Source organism: Diceros bicornis, chromosome 9 (assembly GCF_020826845.1).
Source record: "Diceros bicornis minor isolate mBicDic1 chromosome 9, mDicBic1.mat.cur, whole genome shotgun sequence".
Classification (NCBI taxonomy): Eukaryota; Metazoa; Chordata; class Mammalia; order Perissodactyla; family Rhinocerotidae; genus Diceros; species Diceros bicornis.
The window spans coordinates 70,185,439-70,200,730 of record NC_080748.1 but is presented as its reverse complement, the minus strand read 5'-3'; the positions used below and the strand labels follow the sequence as shown (position 1 = coordinate 70,200,730).

At 41.6% G+C, this 15,292-nt stretch overlaps 1 protein-coding gene across 3 annotated transcripts in view; it reads right to left on the bottom strand.

Moving 5' to 3' along the window:
• GPC6 (glypican 6) overlaps positions 1-14,475 on the bottom strand; it is a 1,065,634-nt gene extending 1,051,159 nt beyond the window's left edge. Inside the window, exon 1 of one of the 3 annotated variants that reach the window (XM_058548369.1) lies at positions 13,694-14,475. In XM_058548369.1, the coding sequence (XP_058404352.1) occupies positions 13,694-13,853 (160 nt within the window). In that variant the 5' untranslated portion in view covers positions 13,854-14,475. Of the gene's footprint in view, positions 1-4; positions 1,371-13,693 lie in introns of those variants that run through there. The other 2 variants (XM_058548371.1, XM_058548370.1) reach the window with 2 other exon arrangements.
• Positions 14,476-15,292: the final 817 nt, after the last annotated feature.

Sequence of the window (15,292 nt, the reverse complement as noted above, 5' to 3'; positions counted from 1 at the left end):
ATACTTCCTAAAGGTCCTTCCAAAAGCTTGTAGAACAGGCGAGTTCCTGGAGTGACGAACGATGACTCATCTCCCTGGCTGTTTTTCTCTTACCTCGTCTAGTTACCACTGGAAAGTTGAAATAGGAAACACTGCTTGGACCTAAATGAAATCAAAAGACATACTATTTCTCTAATTTTTTTAAATGGAAAAACGTCCAATTTGACAAGTGTTCTTCAGTTATGTTTAACTTTCTTCCCAAAAGTCCACAAGACTCAAATACCAACCTTAGACCAAACCTTAGTTTAAAGGTCTTGCAGTTCACCGTGCAGGGAGCGCATAGCTGCCTATTCGGGAGACATTTCACACCCTGACCAACAGAAGGACAAAACTAACACTGAAAACAACAGCAAAGAAAACCAAAGGTAGACTGGATATAATTCTAAAAGTTAAATGTAAAATGCTTTCACAAAAATAATTTTTAGGATTAAAATGAATTGACTTAAAGTATAAGGTATTTTAGAGGCTTCATGGGATTCCACTAATTATTTTTTTCCCTGATGAGATATGACCAAATGGGGCCGCCATTAATGGTGACATAATCTCAGTTCCTGATGGGCAGTAATATGGGACACAAGCTCGATAAGGTGGCAGATTTATGGCACTGACAATATATTTATCTGAGATTTTGTTGAGTTTTTCAAATCTAACATGCCACTGAATAGGTCCTAGGATGTGGTGTTAGTACAATGTCTGTAAAAAATGATTCTTTCAAGGAGGGGAAAAAAAAAGAACAGTGCTTTCAATGTTCAGTATCCTTTACATCTGCTGCTCAGCTGGAAACACTGTTAAAAGGCCATTAGAACCTTAAGGTAACAGACCTCGAATGCTATGAAAGCCATGGAGCAATTTGCTGTTTGTGTGAGGAGTATCAGGCCCAGCCACTTCCTTTTCAAGGGCTGAAAACAGCTTCTGTCATGAGCCGTGAAAATCAATTCCACAGTAACCAGGCTGAAATGTGGCTTAAGGTGGTACACCTACGGGCTGGCGCTGCACAGCAGAGCCTCCTTCTGGGCATCCATGGCACCTTCCAGAAGTCCCAGACTGCAGCTCCCTGGCAGTGCCTGGGAGGTAATGAGCAGCCTGGGACTTCCAGAAACCTTCAGGCTTATCTCTTAGGACACTGGTTCTCTCTAATGCTTAATTAGGTTAAAATCGGAATTGTCACCCTGAAATGAAGACAGCTTTAGGAACTGTCGAACTGGGAAATGGCTGCTCTTGCTTATTTGTATTCCATCTTCCTATTTTTCCTGATTATAGTAATTGTGAGAAAGGCTCATTTTTTCCAAATCACACTATTTCAAAGCCTTTCAAAGCATAGAGCATTTTTAAACTTTCTTTCAAATACAAGGTCATACTTTAGAAAATAAATATTTCAGAAGAATAACAACTGTTTTGTCAAGAGTTGTACCTTATAAACTAATGGTTGGAAAGGTTAAAATTCATTTTAAAATGTTATTGGTTTTGCAGTTATAGGAAATTGTTATTCCAGTTATAAAATGCAACCTTGATTACCACATAGAATTAAGATCATTATAACCTATATTTCTATATATAGTCAACCTTTTGTTAAACTGAAAACCTTTGTGTAATTTACTAAGCATGTTCTGGATAGGAATAAATTGCCATTCTTAAATCATAGCAATCAGCTTATGTTTATGCATGTAACTTCTTGCAATATTTAATTATTTATGTTTACATCAATAACTCAGGCTGAGAAATTGACTCAAAGTTAATTGAATATAACAACAAAATTAAAAAAGTATAATTTCATGGTTTTTGCTGTGAATATCTAATTCACCTAGCTTGTTGTTTTAACTGGAATTTAAGTGTGATTACTCTATACATATTTTCTTGACTAAAATAGAAAAACATGAGTTTACACAATTTCTATATGTCCATTGTACAAAACACATCATGAAGATGTCTGATTTTAAGAAATCTTCAAGTTATTTTTTTAAAAAGAGGGGAAAGTGGTCATTGAAAAGAGATTATCCATAATAATTTTGTTGTTGATGACATAAGATTTGCCATTTGCAACCTATTTTCCATTCAATCGAAACTGACCTTTTATGAGAGCCATGTGGTAATATAAATGAAATGAATATATTCTTTATTGCAGTCATATAAAAAGATTGGCCTAAGCTTTTAACATAGTACTTGACCTCCTGATGTCTGAATACCCCCAAGTCTGTGAAAGACTATTGAATAAGATACCACATAATCAAATGCGTAGTAAAAGTACAATAAAAGCCTTTCACACATTAGCACTTGATAATGTAAAAGTAACAGTCAACTATGTTCACTAAGTTCAATGCAGATATACAGCTGGAGGAGAAGCTGTAACAGATCAAGTAAAAGTGTTCAGGAATCCTGCATTTCCAGATTATTAAGACTTTAGAACTACAAATTCTTATTTTCCAAATAGAGCTCCCATTATGTCAAAAATCAATTAAACTCCTCAAAAACATTTGTTAAACCTTTTGCTGTAAAAAAGGAAAAAGCAGTGATTTTAAATTCTACCATTTTTTAAGTTTAAAAAACTCCCAATCATTGCAATTTAGAAAAAGAAAAGGATAAGCAAACAGATAAAAGACAATATTTTCTTACTTTTTCAGGAAAAAATTAAGGCCTGTCATATTAAAATATCCATAATCTCTAAAAGCATGGTGGCTTTTTTCAAGTTCATTTTAAAAGTGCTATTGACTTTGAGCTATTCTGACCCATTAAGAAAATAATAATTGAAAGTTATTCATCTTCTTTTAGAAGACCTCAAAGTGCTTTCTTTGCAAAGAAAATAGTTGCCTCAATTTCATTGCAACCTTAAGAGGAAATACCTCTGGTTCCCTGAAATTCAGCTGAGCACTGGCCCCTGCTAATCTCAGCTGTTCTGGGGGCACAAAGAGAGAAAGCCAATTTCTCAAGAAATCCAAGAAGTGTAGTAAGGAGCAAACACACCAGCTGATAAAGCCTATGTAACACGTGTGCCTGCCCAGAATGTATTTTGCTACATCTTTAATTAAAGGTGTATAAAATGAAGAGTGACCACCTCTAAATGTAGTCTCCTTGCATAAGAGTCTAGAGGTCAGGGAAAAAATGGCTAGATCTGCTCTTGGGAGGCTAGTGTAGGAAAAATAGCTCAAAAGGGTGTAGGAGATGGAAATTACTCTTGACTAAAAATCTAAAAAGGACAAAACGAGTCCTATGCACCTATAGAAAGCCTGCCATATTAGCAAAGAATAATAGGGATCCTACAGTGAAAGAAACCTAAAATCCCACTTCTCCTTTAAACCAATGTTAAGGCTCTCTCCTACTCATGAAGATGTGCCCTTGGCAGCTGGGTTAGGCCCCTTTTGTTCCAGGCCTAGGTTGTCATGGATTGAACCTATCCAATGGCTCTCTTTCCCTTTGTCCCCCTAGTGGCCAATGTAAACATTTGAGAGAAGGCTGGGGAGATGTGGGGGTGGAGTGGTGTAATTTGCAGCAGCAACACTTTCTGGGTGAAGATTCTTACCCAAGATCAACGTGGAAAATAACCCAAAATCGTTGCCCAAATTTGACTGTCTATCTTGACAAAAACTTGTATTTAAAAACACATTGAGGGCCAGCCCCGTGGCTTAGTGGTTAAGTGTGCACGCTCCGCTCCTGGCGGCCCCAGTTCGGATCCTGGGCGCACACCCACGCACTGCTTCTCTGGCCATGCTGAGGCCACGTCCCACATACAGCAACTAGAAGGATATGAAACTATGCCATACAACTATCTACTGGGGCTTTGGGGGGGAAAAAAAAAAGGAGGAGAATTGGCAATAGATGTTAGCTCAGAGCCGGTCTTCTTCAGCAAAAAGAGGAGGATTGGCATGGATGTTAGCTCAGGGCTGATCTTCCTCACAAAACATAACAATAAAAATAAAAAAATTAAAAAAAAAAAAAAACATTGAATGCACCCAAAGTGTGGCCCCCAGGGATTCAAAGGATGGTGCCTGGACCAAAAACATTAGCAACACCTGGGAACTTGTTAGAAATGCAAATTATAGCCCCTACACCCAAAACTATTGAATCAGAATCTCTGGCGCTGGGGACCAGCCATTGGCGTTTAACAAGCCCTGGAGTGTTCTGATGCACAATAAAGTTTATGAAGCACTGCTCTCCATCACTGGTTCCCTTCCCTGGATGCACATCAGAATTACTTGGGAAAATTTAAAAAGAAAGAAAGGGAAGGAGGGAGGAAGGAAGCAAGGAGAGTGCCCTGTCCCAGACCAATTAAATCCAAATATCTGAAGATGGAGCTCAAGTATAGGTATGTTTTTTAACATCCCACATGATTCCAGGACAGCTCTGGCTCTTTCCAAGTCGAAAGAGCCAATTGTTAAATTTTCAGGAGTTTTGTGAGCTGGTTGTTAAATTGCTAGTAGCTTGAAATGAGTCATGGTGGAAACATCTATACTACAGAAATTGGCAAATACTACAAGTCAGGTGTCCCTCCACCCCACTCCCCTGAGATCCAATTGTTAAACATTTCTCAGTTCACTACTGGCCAGAGTTGAGAAACACTGAACTAAAGCAAGAATGTCAAATACCAAATTAATTCAGACAGTCTGAGTAGTTTCTCTCCATTTCTCCATCACCCCTCAATTCCTTGGGATTCTCATTAGGATTATGAAGATTAACTAAGCAATTCAGCGGCCTTATACTTGACGAAAGTGGACATCAGTCCCTGTCTGAGGCTGTAACTATGACTGGTCTAGGTCAATGGCCATGGTCTCTTTCCTTTCTCTTCCAGGCATGGGCAACAGGCAGCAATTCTGAAATGAAAAGAGTGGGTAAATCTGCTGGGGGATTTTTGTAGGTAGTCTGCCTCATCAATGAAGAGATATAAATGGGAAGAAGTAGTCCTTTTTTGTGCCTCTGGGCATTATAACGAGGCTTTAACTCTTGGTACTCCGGCAGCCATGTTGCAACCACAACGGAGCTGATCTGGTAGAATACGATGCAAGAGCAGAGAGAGGGCGAGAATTTGGGACCCTGATGGTACTGTTAACTTCCTACTTTCTCACTCCTGGAACTGCCCTACCTTGGGACTTCTTGTTACCCAAAATAATGGCTTCCCCTGATTGTGTAAGCCAGTTGAGTCGGGATTTTCTGTGACCTGCTGCCAAAAGTATCTTAAGAGGCACAGATTATTTCAGGCAAGAGTTTCAAAAGCTTGTCTTCTTTAAATTCTTTTACTGCAACTTCTAAGTAGCAGAGTAAAGTTTGTTAAGTTTTTATCTTTTTAATTTTGCCTCTTTCTTCTCTGATGACCTCCTTCACGCCTTCTTCGCTCCTCTCACCCTCCTCTGGGCCCTCAGTAACTCATGCTTTAGTATCTAAAACAGCCCCCTGGCTGTCCTTCCCTCCCCCTGGGCCTTTAATGACCTCCTCTCTATTCCATCCTGTTTACAGTGTTTCTCAGTCTAAACAATACTTTCATCGTGTCACTTCACTGCCAGGAACCCAGGATGATGACCTACTTCCTCACGCATAAAGCCTAGGATTTTTAAGGCCCATCAGCAAATCCAACCCTACTCTAAAAATCCAATATTATTTCTCACGAGTGCTTAATAGATCCCTTTCTGTACTAGCTTCCACATGCACTATTTTGCTTACACATTTAACCCCACCCTCAATGCCTTCTTCTTTCACGGCCCTTTGTCAGACCCTACCCATGCTTCAAGGTTCCTGTGACGGTTAATCTCATGTGTCAACTTGACTGGCCTAAGGGATGCCTAGATAGCTGGTAAAACAGTATTTCTGGGTGTGTCTGTGAGGATGTTTCTGGAAGAGATTAGCATTTAATTCAGTAGACTGAGCGACCAACGTGGGCAGGCATCATCCAATCCTTTGGTGGCTGGAATGGTACAAAACGGCAGAGGAGTGGCAAATTCTCTCTCTCTCTTCTTGAGTTGGCACATCCATCTTTTCCTTCCGTCAGACATCAGAGTTCCTGGCTCTCGGGCCTTTGGACGCAGATTGAATTACACCAGCTGCTTTCCTGGGTCTCCAGCTTACAGACAATAGATTGTGGGACTTCTCGGCCTCTAAAACCACAGGAGCCAATTCCTATAATAAATCTCCTCTTATATAACTATACCTGTATCTATCTATCTATCTATCTATCTATCTATCTATCTACCTGTCTGTATATTTATATATCCTGTTGGTTCTATTTCTCTGGAGAACTCTGACTAATATAGTCCAAATTAAATTTTACCTCCTCCTTGCTGCAAAGTCAAAGAAATCTCTTCATTCAGTGATTCCTTTCATTACGATCAGTACTGTAATTTGGTACTTCAGCCATAGACACACCACTGTTTAAATCTTGGGCAATGAAATAATTTAATTAATTCTTCATCTTGACGAAAATTTTAAGATTTTTTTTTTTACACTGCCAAAGGACAAAGAACTGTGACAAGTTGCAAAATGGGCACAGCTGATTACATGCATTTTGATAACTATGCTTTCTGAGAGTTAACAACTCACCCCAGCCTATTTGGGAAATCCCTTTCTCTCAGCCACACTGATAACTCTTAACAGTCCTCTGCTGGTTTTATGACATTGAGTTTTGTCTCAACTAAAAAGTACACATAAACTATGTCAAAGTATTTATACGGCCTGATAAACTCAACGTTTCTGGGACACTGGTTTCTTTCTCACAATCTCTCTCTTTCACATAAACACACACACCAGTCCCTACTCATTGTCAATCACATAGTAGATGCTCAATAAATACCTTTTGATTCATTAATGGTCTTTTGGCGGTATCAATTTTGCCTCCTAAATATTTCCTGCATCCTTCTACTTCATTCCATTTCCAAAGTCACCATTCTAGTTCAAGCTAACATCTCCTCCTCTTCCAGTGTCTGCTTTTGCTCCCCTCTAATCCATTCTCCACAGAGCAACCAAAGTCACATTTCAAAACCACGTCCAACGCTGATTAAAACGCTTCTTCAACAGCTTCTTACTGCTCCAGGCTAACCGGCAAAGTCACTTGGTGAGATGGAAGGATTTCAGGGGCGATGAAGAGACACACTATGAGGTGGCAATAGGACACAGCGAGCTTCATTTGGTTGGCACTTTGACAGGTTGCATGTGAAGGGAAGTCCCTCACAGCATGAGACCTTCCAGAGGTAATGGAGGGGCCACTATGAAGAAGAGGAAGAGGTTAAGGAAACTCCCAGGGCGTAGGGCAGAGGGGGATTACGTATCTAGGCAGTGTTGCTCAGCCATAGGGTGTGGAGGGCAGCAGCAGCTTAGAGTCTTTTATAGGCCCTAGGTTTGTCTTATAAATGGCTAGCAGAGGTTGGGTGCAGTTTTGCAGGGTACACAAAACAAGCAGGCTCTTAATGTTAAAAATATGCTTCTTTGGACTATATTCACAACAACTGGATATGTAAAAACTTGAGTTTAGCGCCCATAGACTTTAGAGTGGAAAGTCTATGCCTGCAGTGAAAGAGTAAACACAGAGCCAATATGCAAGAGCCATCTTTGGATCATTAATGTAAGTCAATAGCCTGGCCCTCAGGCTCTTCTCCAGTCTCTCTCACACCCCTTTCCCCACTCACTGGCTGTTTCCTCGAAGGTTCTGGAACTCTTTTCAAGCTTTCAAGGTCTTCTCACCACAGAGGCAATGAGTGCACCCTCCACTTTCTCCTTTCCTTACTGACTTTGTACTCATGCTTCAGAATCCATTGCTCTTCCTCAAGGAAGCATTTCCAAGACTCTCTGATTAGATGAGATGTTCCTATTAAATGTTTTCACAGTGCCAGGGATCCCTAGTGCTGTGCACGTATCTCAGCCCAAACTAATTCACTGTGAATGGTACCCTTAATTTCTGCTTCCCTGCTGGGATTAAAACTCCCGAGGACCTTATACCCAGCACCTGGCACAGTGACTTACACATAGTAGGTAAACAAGAAATATTTACTGGATGAATGAAAAAAAAGCAAAGGGAGACCAGGTTATAAAAATAATCAACAACCTGAATAATGTGTAAATGTGGAATCAAATTTTTATTTTTATTTGTTACTAACTGGTGTGCTTCTTTAAAAAATATTTTTCCACTCTGAAACCCTTTATGTACAAATATGCCATCCCAGGGAGTCAATTACACTTTCAAACAGTATCATGTAAATCATTGAAAACTGAATAACACTGGAGAAATCTATGAAACTATTTAAAGGGGAATTATGTGCCAGCTAAAGAATTTAACAGAGCAGAATTTGGTCTATAAAGGGATATAAGCACCAGGTTTAAAAGAATATTAAGTATTCTGTTTATACTGGCAAGACAACTCTAAGTCACCTTGCTGGCCTTGCTAAGAAGTCTTTTGAGAGATGTGAATTAAGAGGAAAGAAACCGTCTCACAATGCTACTTTTATGGTCTTGAATATAAGTCAAAATTAAGCTATTAAAATTATTTTATCAACAATTCCTTTACTACAATTTTTATCCTAAACTCGTATTTCTATATAAATCTAGTGACAAAGAGTAGGTCACTCTGGTTTAAAAGGACTCAATAATTTTGTATTTTGTAAGTGTTCATAAAACTCACCCATAATTGTAAAACAACACTAGTCACCGTCTTACCTAAATTATGATGCAATGTTTCTACTATAATATTGTAAAGAACATAATTGCTGCATATTTTAAATCACTTTTGATAGTGGCCTACGTTTCTACTCACAAGGTATTAAGATGTAGTACAGTGAAATGATGGGAGTTTTATGTAAAAATGTATATCAGTCAACTCAAACTCTTATTCTCAATGATGACATATTATCCTCTAATTAAATCAGCTAAGATAACTCTGTTTGCAAGGATCTTTCTAAAATTAATACCCAAACCAAGAGTTTAACAAGAGGTACTCCTAATAGCCCAGATTTTAGATTGCTTTGATACCCGGAATTAATGTGATTCTTTTAGAAATCTAGTGACTTAACAAATCATAAAAAAAAAACATTTGAAGTTCAGCTAACTCATTCATACCTCACACTGTTTTTCAAAAGGATTTTAAAGACATCAGCTAACTAAACAGAGGGCAAAGAAATCAGAAATCTGTGAAGCAGGCAGATAAATGGAAATCAAATAATTCATTCCCAAATAGGATATTTAATATATCTGCAAAAGAGTGAGAGTTACCAAATGCTGTTTTTCCATTTATGTTGATGTGATATCTACATGAAACTGAAAAAAGATTTGTGTTAATGGCAAATGTATTAAATAAGTTAATTTGCTGGGGGAGCAGAGAGAGGAATGACAGGTTCCCTGGGAAGCCCACCAAAGAAAGGAAAGGCCTGTTGGACAAAGGCCAGGTAAAATGAAACATTACATTTTTGAAATTTGAAATCAATTTAGAGGAGCTAAAATAGTCACTAGTACATCAGCAGATTATAAGATAATGTTCTTTTTTTTTTACTTTTAGATTTTAAGATAGATTTTTGAGATAAATTGATATCAAATAGATGGGAAAGCATTTAATACTGTAACCCACACTCTCAAAATACCTGAGATAGGACAAGGGGCAAGGTGAATATTGAGAACAGAGTTAGTAATATTTTGTTTTTCCTAATCTGTGGGGATAAACTTCCCTCCTCTGCCTAACCTCGAGATAATTTCACATAGTAAGCTTTGTTGGACTAACCCAATATTCCAGCAGGCCCAGTATACTGAAAAAAACCAACACATGTTCTTTAGTTTCCATCTTTTATATAACCACATCTATACAATAAAATGATCAGGAAAACGCATAAATAAGGAACAAGTTAGTGGTGGTAGCGTGGCCAATTCCTGAGAACATAAAATTCAAATTCAAAGTGATTTTGAGAAATTGTAGATGTTGCAAGTAAATAGAAAAGTATCCAGCATGAACTGTGAAGGAATACATATGGTGACTGATAATGTCAGGCTATATACATATTAGATGAGGAAAGAATTGATTTTGCATGCATTCATTCAACAAATGCAGAATGGCAGGGGCAGGGTTAAGTCTATGGATTGGGGTGCCTGAAGCCAGGATGCAGGGGTTTGAATTCCAGCCTCATCACTTTCTAGGTGAGTCATTCTTCGGCAAGTTAATTATTTGTCTCTCTGTTACTCAGTCTTTTCATCTATAACATGGAAATCATGATAGTATCTACTAAGTTAGTAGAAGGAGTCAATAAGGCAATGTTTAATATTTTAAAGTAGGTAATAGTTTTAAATAGGTGCTGGGCATGTAGTAATTTCTATATAAGAAATTGTTAAATAAAGTTGTATTAGATAAGTAATGAAAAAAGCGAACATGTAGGCCAATGAGACACCATTAGTCAGCTACAAAGTATTATAATTAATGACTCCAACAAGGCTCAAAGCATAAAACAGCAGCACAGTAAGCCTAAAAAAGCATTCCCTAAGTTGTCTAGGCTTTAAAGCAGATGCTCTTTTTAGTTGTGGAGTTCCTGTAGAAGTTTAGAGCCATCAAGATGAGTTGGGTTGGGAAATGAAATAATATTACTGATGCTCAAAGAAAGACTGGAATGTTTCACACTGACTTTTGATCAGTATAACAGTCCTAACAAAGAACTTGATGATCCTCTGCTCAATAGCTTCCCAGAAGATGGAACAAGAGAAAATAAGCAAGCTCACTATGAAGGCTTTTGGCTAGATATCTGGAAACATTTCGATACTACAAGAATTACTAAGTATTAGAATGCCTTGCTGAGAGAGGCTCAAGAGTCTACTCCTTTGGAGGTCTTTCAAACAAAGATAAACAGTCTATCTGATCTGCCTGAAATAGTTTAAAATCAGGGCTGAGTGAAGATTAATGGTACAAACTGCCCCTTGAAGGCCTCCTCCTTCCCAAGCACTCTCTGAGAGTATAACTTTATATATTACCCATCACAGTCCCTCATCAGTTGGGTTTGAACAACTCCCTTCTATGCTAGAATAGAAAAGGGCAACACTATTTCACAATTGTGAGTTCTGAGTAAAACTTTAATAATGTCATGATGAAACATAATGTCCTTATTACTTCTCAGTTATTTTACCAGGCAAGCTACCTGCAAATACCTTTCAATTAGAAAGTCTCATGAATCTGAAATGTGAACAGCAGGTCCTTTAAATTCATCAATTCATTCTGGCAGACTAATGGCATATTCTCTTTCTCAAGCAAAACATTAAAAGTCCAAATAAGGCAAAGGATGAAAAGGAGTTTAAAGAAAAGATAACCACCATAGACTAGATAATTAAATGTAAATATTATCAGGAACTAGGGAGGAGAGGAAGAGTGTGCTCATTTTATAACGGGATGTATTTCCTAAGTGATTACTCCAACAGCAATAGGCAGCATTGAGTAAAGTTTACTTTGAAAAAATGTATATCCTTAATATACGATTATCTTTCAATTCATTTATTTTCCTATCAAAGGTGCCTCTGACCTCACAGTGATATGTACCTTGATTATTTCCACCAGCATCAAAAGACATCGGTGTTAAACAGCAAAGTCAACATGCCACTAGTCCTAGAAAGTGAGTTTAACAAAAGTACACACATTTCAGAAAATCATAGCTAATTAGCAAGCACTGTAATTGTCACGGGATGGAATGAAAAGGCAAAAAAAGAAGAAGAAGAACCTCTATAGTTAAAAATCTACTGAAGGATTTACTTTAACCACTGGGAATGTTCTCAGGAAAGTAAATGGTGAATACAGAAAGTATTTACAGTGAAAATCTTCACCTTGATATTAAGGAGATTTGCATCATGCTAAGGATGAACTGTAGTCTCCTGCAAGGCCCATTATCCACTAAAGAGTACTGAAGCAATTTAAAAATACTTAACTATTTTCTTCTTTGAGATATCTTATCTGAAATCATGTTGCGTTTAAAAGATACAGTTTGAAAAAGCCCAGATTGGAGGGGTAAAAGTTCCTAGAAGTGATCCATACTACTAACCTTTTAAAAGTTGAATTCCCTGAGATTTGGGGAGGGAAAAAAAGCAAAGCTGATCCTTATCAATTAATTAAAAAGAATGAAATAACAGTAGACAAAGGAGAAAGAGAGTTAAGAAACTTAAGGAGCTGTGGGGGCAGTCGCTCTCTATTCATTGATTAACAAATTACGGAGTTCTGGAAAAGGGAGAAGTGACAGGGATAGAAAAGTAGTCTTAGAATTCACCACAGGTTCCGCCTTCGACTCAGCAGAGGCTGGCTAGTCTGGCTCAGAATTGAAAAAGGCTCCCTGTATATAATGCTTCGCGCTGTTAGCGTGATGTATGGGCTATTTTTTTTCAATGCTTAAATGTATATCAATGTATTAATTTCAGTGTAAAAATCCTCACGTGTAGAGTTTGTAGATCAACCACAATAAAATAGCAATTCCACTATGTATCGAAACTGTGATGTTTTAAGATATCTGCAAAATGTTTTTCTTCCATCGACCAGTTCTTTGGCAAAATGCAGAGAGGCTGGTGGAAATTCAGCGTTTTGACTTCACCATCGGAGGTCACTAAGGACTCCAGCCGCCGGGTTTGAGCAGCGCGCGCCCTAGCAGCATCTCCTGGCCTTTCTCTGCCTCTCTCAGTTCTGTTCTTTCGCAGCCGAAGGATTATCTCTCCCCAACACGTTTCATTCACAGAGCCCCAGAGAAGCTCGGATTCGGTTGGAGCTAAGAGCCGGAAAACACGCACCCGGGCTGCTGCGCAAGTTGCTGGAGACCAAGTGCTACCCACACACTGGCGCCGAGAAAGGGGGTGGGGGCTCTCCAGCTCTCGGTGGAGGAATGCTAGTGGCCGGGCACGCGGGGAACACAGGGTCCTCGGACTCCGAGACGTGTTAAGTTGGTTCAGCTTCCGAGAGCAGGCGGGCGAGGCCGCGCTCAGGACGGGGCGCCGCGCCGGGTGGCTGGGGTGTCGCCCGAACCATGAGTGACCAACCGCAATCAGGGAAGCACTGAGGAACGGTAACGGGAAAGCCCGCCCCAAATCTGAAACAGGCAGCGGGTAAACTCCCCAAACCAGCCCGGAACTGGCGACGTCGGGAGGCCGAGTCCCGGGTCGGAGTACCCCCCAGCCTCGCCCGTCTCCAGCCCGGGCGCCGAGCGCTCTGCCTCCCCGAAGCACAGGGAGAGTGGAACGAGGAGCAACGGGAGCCCTTGGCGTCTCTCCACCGCCCCCGCCGGCGCGAGGGCGGGAGCGGAGAAGGCGCCACTCAGACTGTGGCGCTTGGGCAAACTGCGGCCGCAGTTCTTCCAAGTTTGCCCGAGCGAGAGGCGCGGGGTGGGCGCCCCGCTCGGCGATCTGCCCTCGCGCCGCGGCCGCCCCCGAGTGTCCCGGGCTCCCCAGCCCGCCTGGCCCGAGCCAAGAATGAAGGGGGCGCAAAGGCGCGAGAGTGGAGGGAGGGAGGGAGGAAAGGAGGGCGCTCCCGCGTGTGCACACAATGAGGCAGCTGAGACGCACACCTTCCCCCGCGGTACAAGCCGCGGGAGCATCCGCCGCACGGCGCGGAGGCGCGGCGTCCGGGAGAACCCTGATGGAAAGTGAACATCAACTCAGCAACAGGGGAAAGGAGAGGGGCGCCGGGCGGCCCGGAGACCGTGTGGCCGCCCAGGGCTGCAGCCCGCCCGGGCCGCGCGCCCGCGCTTACCTGCGATCTCCTGGTAGGGGATGTCCGCCAGGCTGAATCCCTTGGCACCGTACGCCTGGCGGACCTCGCCGCAGCTCCGAGCCTTCACATCCGCCCCGGCCGGCAGGGACAGCAGCAACCCGGAGAGGGGAAGAATCACAGCCCCGATCCAAGAAGGCATGGTGCAACATGCAAATCCAGTTCGGTAAACCCCAGGGCCCGTGCGCTCTTCACCTTGCCCCTCGAGCCGAAAGCCCGCCAGAGCCAGCGGCGCGCTGCTCGCCGCTGCCCAGCGTCACCCCCTTCCGCCAGCCGAGGGGATGAGCAGCGCAGCCCTCTGGACTGCGCTCAGCAAACTTTTATAAGCCAGATGGAGGATGGCAAGCCAACCAGGGCTGGCTGGGAAAGCAGCCGCCTTGCTCCTCTAGCCCCCAAGATCGAAACGGTGCAATAAAAACGAAAGAGAGAAGGAAAAGAAATGTTTAAAAAACCACCACGGGGGGTTCAGAGCTGCGATCCGAGTTCCGAACCGCAGAATCCTAGAGCGCTGCGAGCTCAGCTCGCCGGAGTGTGCAGCGAAGGTGGGAACGCGCGCCGGCTCTCCCGGGAGGGAGACGGAGGGGCGAGCGCGAGTGTGTGTGCGCGCTGTGTGTGTCGGTGTGAGCGCTGGGTTCTTGGGGATGTGTGTGCGTGGAGGTATGTATTGGGGATATACGGGATCCAGGGGAAACCTCAGCTTCACACAGGCTGTGGGAGCCTGTGAGAGTCCTCCTGAAATAGGAAGAGAGAAATCCTGGAGACAGACACTGGAGGCAAGAGGGAAGGAGAAAGAAGGGAGAGAGAGAAACGTGCTACACTGAGCACAGCCGAAATACAGAGGCAGAGTCGAAGGCAAAACCTGGACTGGATCTCTTTCTGCTCGGTAGAATTAAAAAAAGGGAATCGTGCCTATTTTCTCATTCCCTTCGTATCCTTCATATGGATCCGAAATGCTGCCTTTAATGACATAAGTAAGCAATCTAGAAAGACAGAGTGTTTTTAAGTCATTAACTTATGTGTTATTAAACTACATTTTTTGTGGACGTAAAGGACAAACGCAATTCCAATTGTTGCTCTAATATGAGCAACAATTCATGACCTACTGAAATAAAAAGCAAGCGTAGAAATAAACATATAGGGGAATCCCTGAATAGCGGAGCACAGTCATGCTCTATTTAATTTCTCTTTGGCTTTGTTTGTTTTTATTTTCTAAAGAGAGATCATGTGTGCACGTATTAGAGACCAGTAGTTTGTTTTTTTTTTTTTTAATTTTCGGTTCTGGACTCAAAAATTTCCCCCTTTTTAATTTCAAGTATTCCATAATCTTGGATCAGAACTCATTATGCTTAGGTTTCTTAGGAAGCTACGGAGAATAACCAGAACAAGGGAGCAATGGGAAAATGAGAGAGCAGGGATCAGTAGGGTGTATGAAGGCAGATATGAGGAGTGGGGTGGGGGGGCTAGGGGGGTCTTCCTTCCCTCTCCCCCAATGCTCTCACTTACTAGACTTAACACTTTCTTCCAAGTTAATAGAATTCTTAAGTGGGAAATCAATTTGCTTTCTTCTTCCTGTCTTAAGTT